A 2,456-nucleotide genomic window follows, 5' to 3' on the forward strand; every position below is an offset into this window, starting at 1 on the left:
AAATTGTTCACGTTCGTCTCTTTTACTTATCGAACGAAATGAACACAAACTCATTAATGAACCAAACACGAACTGCTAGCGAACAACAAATTTTTTTGACAGCCCTACTCAATAGGATGCAATGGAGAAATAGGATCCATGTAGCCGATTCTATTTAGTGGGATAAAAAATTGTTGTTGCTGTTGATATTAATTTTAAATTACAATTAATAAAAATGAGCATAATGAATCTAAGGATGATCCGCCAAACGTGGAGCTCCTCGAGATTCAAGAAGCCTTTGGATGCTCTCAACACTCGATCAATGCTACCGCCACAATAGAATGACCAGTGTCACCTAAAATTATGCACTGTGTTCGAATGTGTAAGAACTTGATTAAAAAAATAAAATAATTTAAAATGTCTACCTGCCTCGAATACAATTACATTCAATTTGTAATTTTGTACGTATTGGAAGTTGATATCTCGTTGAAACGAGACCAACGCAAAGCAAATTTTGACTACAAACATTTTTCGGCTTTATAATTCATCTGTAGATATATTATTAAATAATCAAGCATAAGATTTCATATGTTTTGAATAACTACTCTGTAATAATTCGAAATTTAGTACAATGCACATAACATTCTTTCAACATGTTCAATATCTTTTATTTTTGAAACATGAGTAAGAAACTATGGTTCCATTTATAAATTCTGTCAAATCGCCGTCTTGTTTAAATATTTGTGGTTGTGAACAAAATTGATAAGTGGGTGAACAATTGTAACTTTTATATAACATAACTTGTGTTCATCATTCTAAGTAACTGATAGCTGGTAAAAATTTGAGTGTCCGACATAAATTTCAAAACATTTTTTAGGTAAGAAATATATCAACTCAAATTAAAAATTAATCAGAGCTCCAATTTGAACAAACTTACAGTCAAACTGACTGACATAAAGATCCAATGTCACCAAATTTGGTTTAATTCAAGTGAAAACAAGCACAAATAAAGTTGTCAAACCACTTTTGGAAGCATTAAGAGGTTAATTGAAGGGTGAAATAGATTGTAAATCTGACAAGCTTAAAGTTTTAACAAGCGTCCCAACGAGATGAATCAAACGAGACAAAAATCACTCAATTTTTACATCATTAAGGAGTTTAAATGTCCTTAAAACTTCATTCAATCAAGACGATTGTTCTAGGACGTCCGATGGAGTTGCCTGAATTTCTGTCTTATTTATAGAGGGAGACACTCCGATAATATATAAATAGAGCCATCCTCTCTTCAAGAAGGGAGACCAAAAGACCAAGAGCTGAGCCTAGAGCTGGATCAGGAGAAAAATCAACCAATTTTTAGTGTTGTTATGGACTGAAGACCCAATGATCTCTTCCTCCACAGCTGCAGACTATTATCGACCACTTCTCGACAGTTATTGTCAACTAATGCTGGTCGCCGCCTGCTCGTGGCCAATGGTCAATCTCGCAGAGTGACGACGTCCTTTAAACGAAGTGCCGTGTGGAGTAACAAAGCACCTTACAACCCCCGTGTAATGCTTTGGATACCTTGCAGTGGCATACTCCGAAGACGGTGTACCAAAGTTCCGGTGATAACTTCTAGTGGTAACAACTCTCAACTATTATACAAAAAACCCTTTTGCATACAGACACTATACTTTGAGAAACTCTATAACTCTTTTTAGTATGTGGAACAAGAGTCTGTACGTGTATTCACTAGTTTAAAGTGGGTTATTTTAACAGGGCTATACTCTGTAGTTTTTTCCTTTTTAAAATTTTTCACGTAAGAATTTATGACGTATCTATTAGTCATTTTTGTGTTTCTGTTGGACGTTCATGCAACGCTAAGACGCTAAATAATAAATATACCACCAAAATTAAAAAAAAAGTACAATTGATTAAAGTAGAAATAATATGATATCTTGAGTGGTTCCTCCTTCAAAAATATAGCAGCGGTAGAATCATTAAGAGGCTATTAGACTCCCTCTAATTAGGTTCCAAAAAAAGAAACATACATTAACCTTATATTTTTATCAAATATTTTCCCAGAAGATGATGAAAAGTATAAGGACTTTGTTTATCCTTAATTTACAATTTTGCCCAATTTTCACTAGAATGTTGCTTTAATGCTAATTAAATCACTGACCCATTTTTCTCCTACCTTTTTTTTATATTAATGTAATAATAATAATAATAAATTAAATCACTGACCCATTTTTCTCCTACCTTTTTTTTATATTAATGTAATAATAATAATAATAAATTAAATCACTGACCCATTTTTCTCCTACCTTTTTTTTATATTAATGTAATAATAATAATAATAAATCTGTGATTAGAAAGTAAAAGTAACATCAAAGAGAAGTATTAATTCGGTACTCACGCTTTAGTTGCGGCGTAGACGGCGTAGAACGGAAACGACGGCACCGCTACCGACGAAGCCGATCGGACAATCACCACCG

At 33.3% G+C, this 2,456-nt stretch overlaps 1 protein-coding gene across 1 annotated transcript in view; it reads right to left on the minus strand.

The window, feature by feature from the left end:
• The window catches only part of LOC110032185 (very-long-chain 3-oxoacyl-CoA reductase 1-like), a gene marked incomplete in the record, with an annotated part of 31,682 nt that overhangs the window by 28,733 nt on the left and 493 nt on the right, over positions 1 to 2,456 (minus strand). Inside the window, 1 exon segment of the mRNA XM_020735725.1 lies at positions 2,378 to 2,439. Within this exon segment, the coding sequence (XP_020591384.1) occupies positions 2,378 to 2,439 (62 nt within the window).

Source organism: Phalaenopsis equestris, unplaced genomic scaffold, assembly GCF_001263595.1.
Source record: "Phalaenopsis equestris unplaced genomic scaffold, ASM126359v1 Scaffold000883, whole genome shotgun sequence".
NCBI lineage: Eukaryota > Viridiplantae > Streptophyta > Magnoliopsida > Asparagales > Orchidaceae > Phalaenopsis > Phalaenopsis equestris.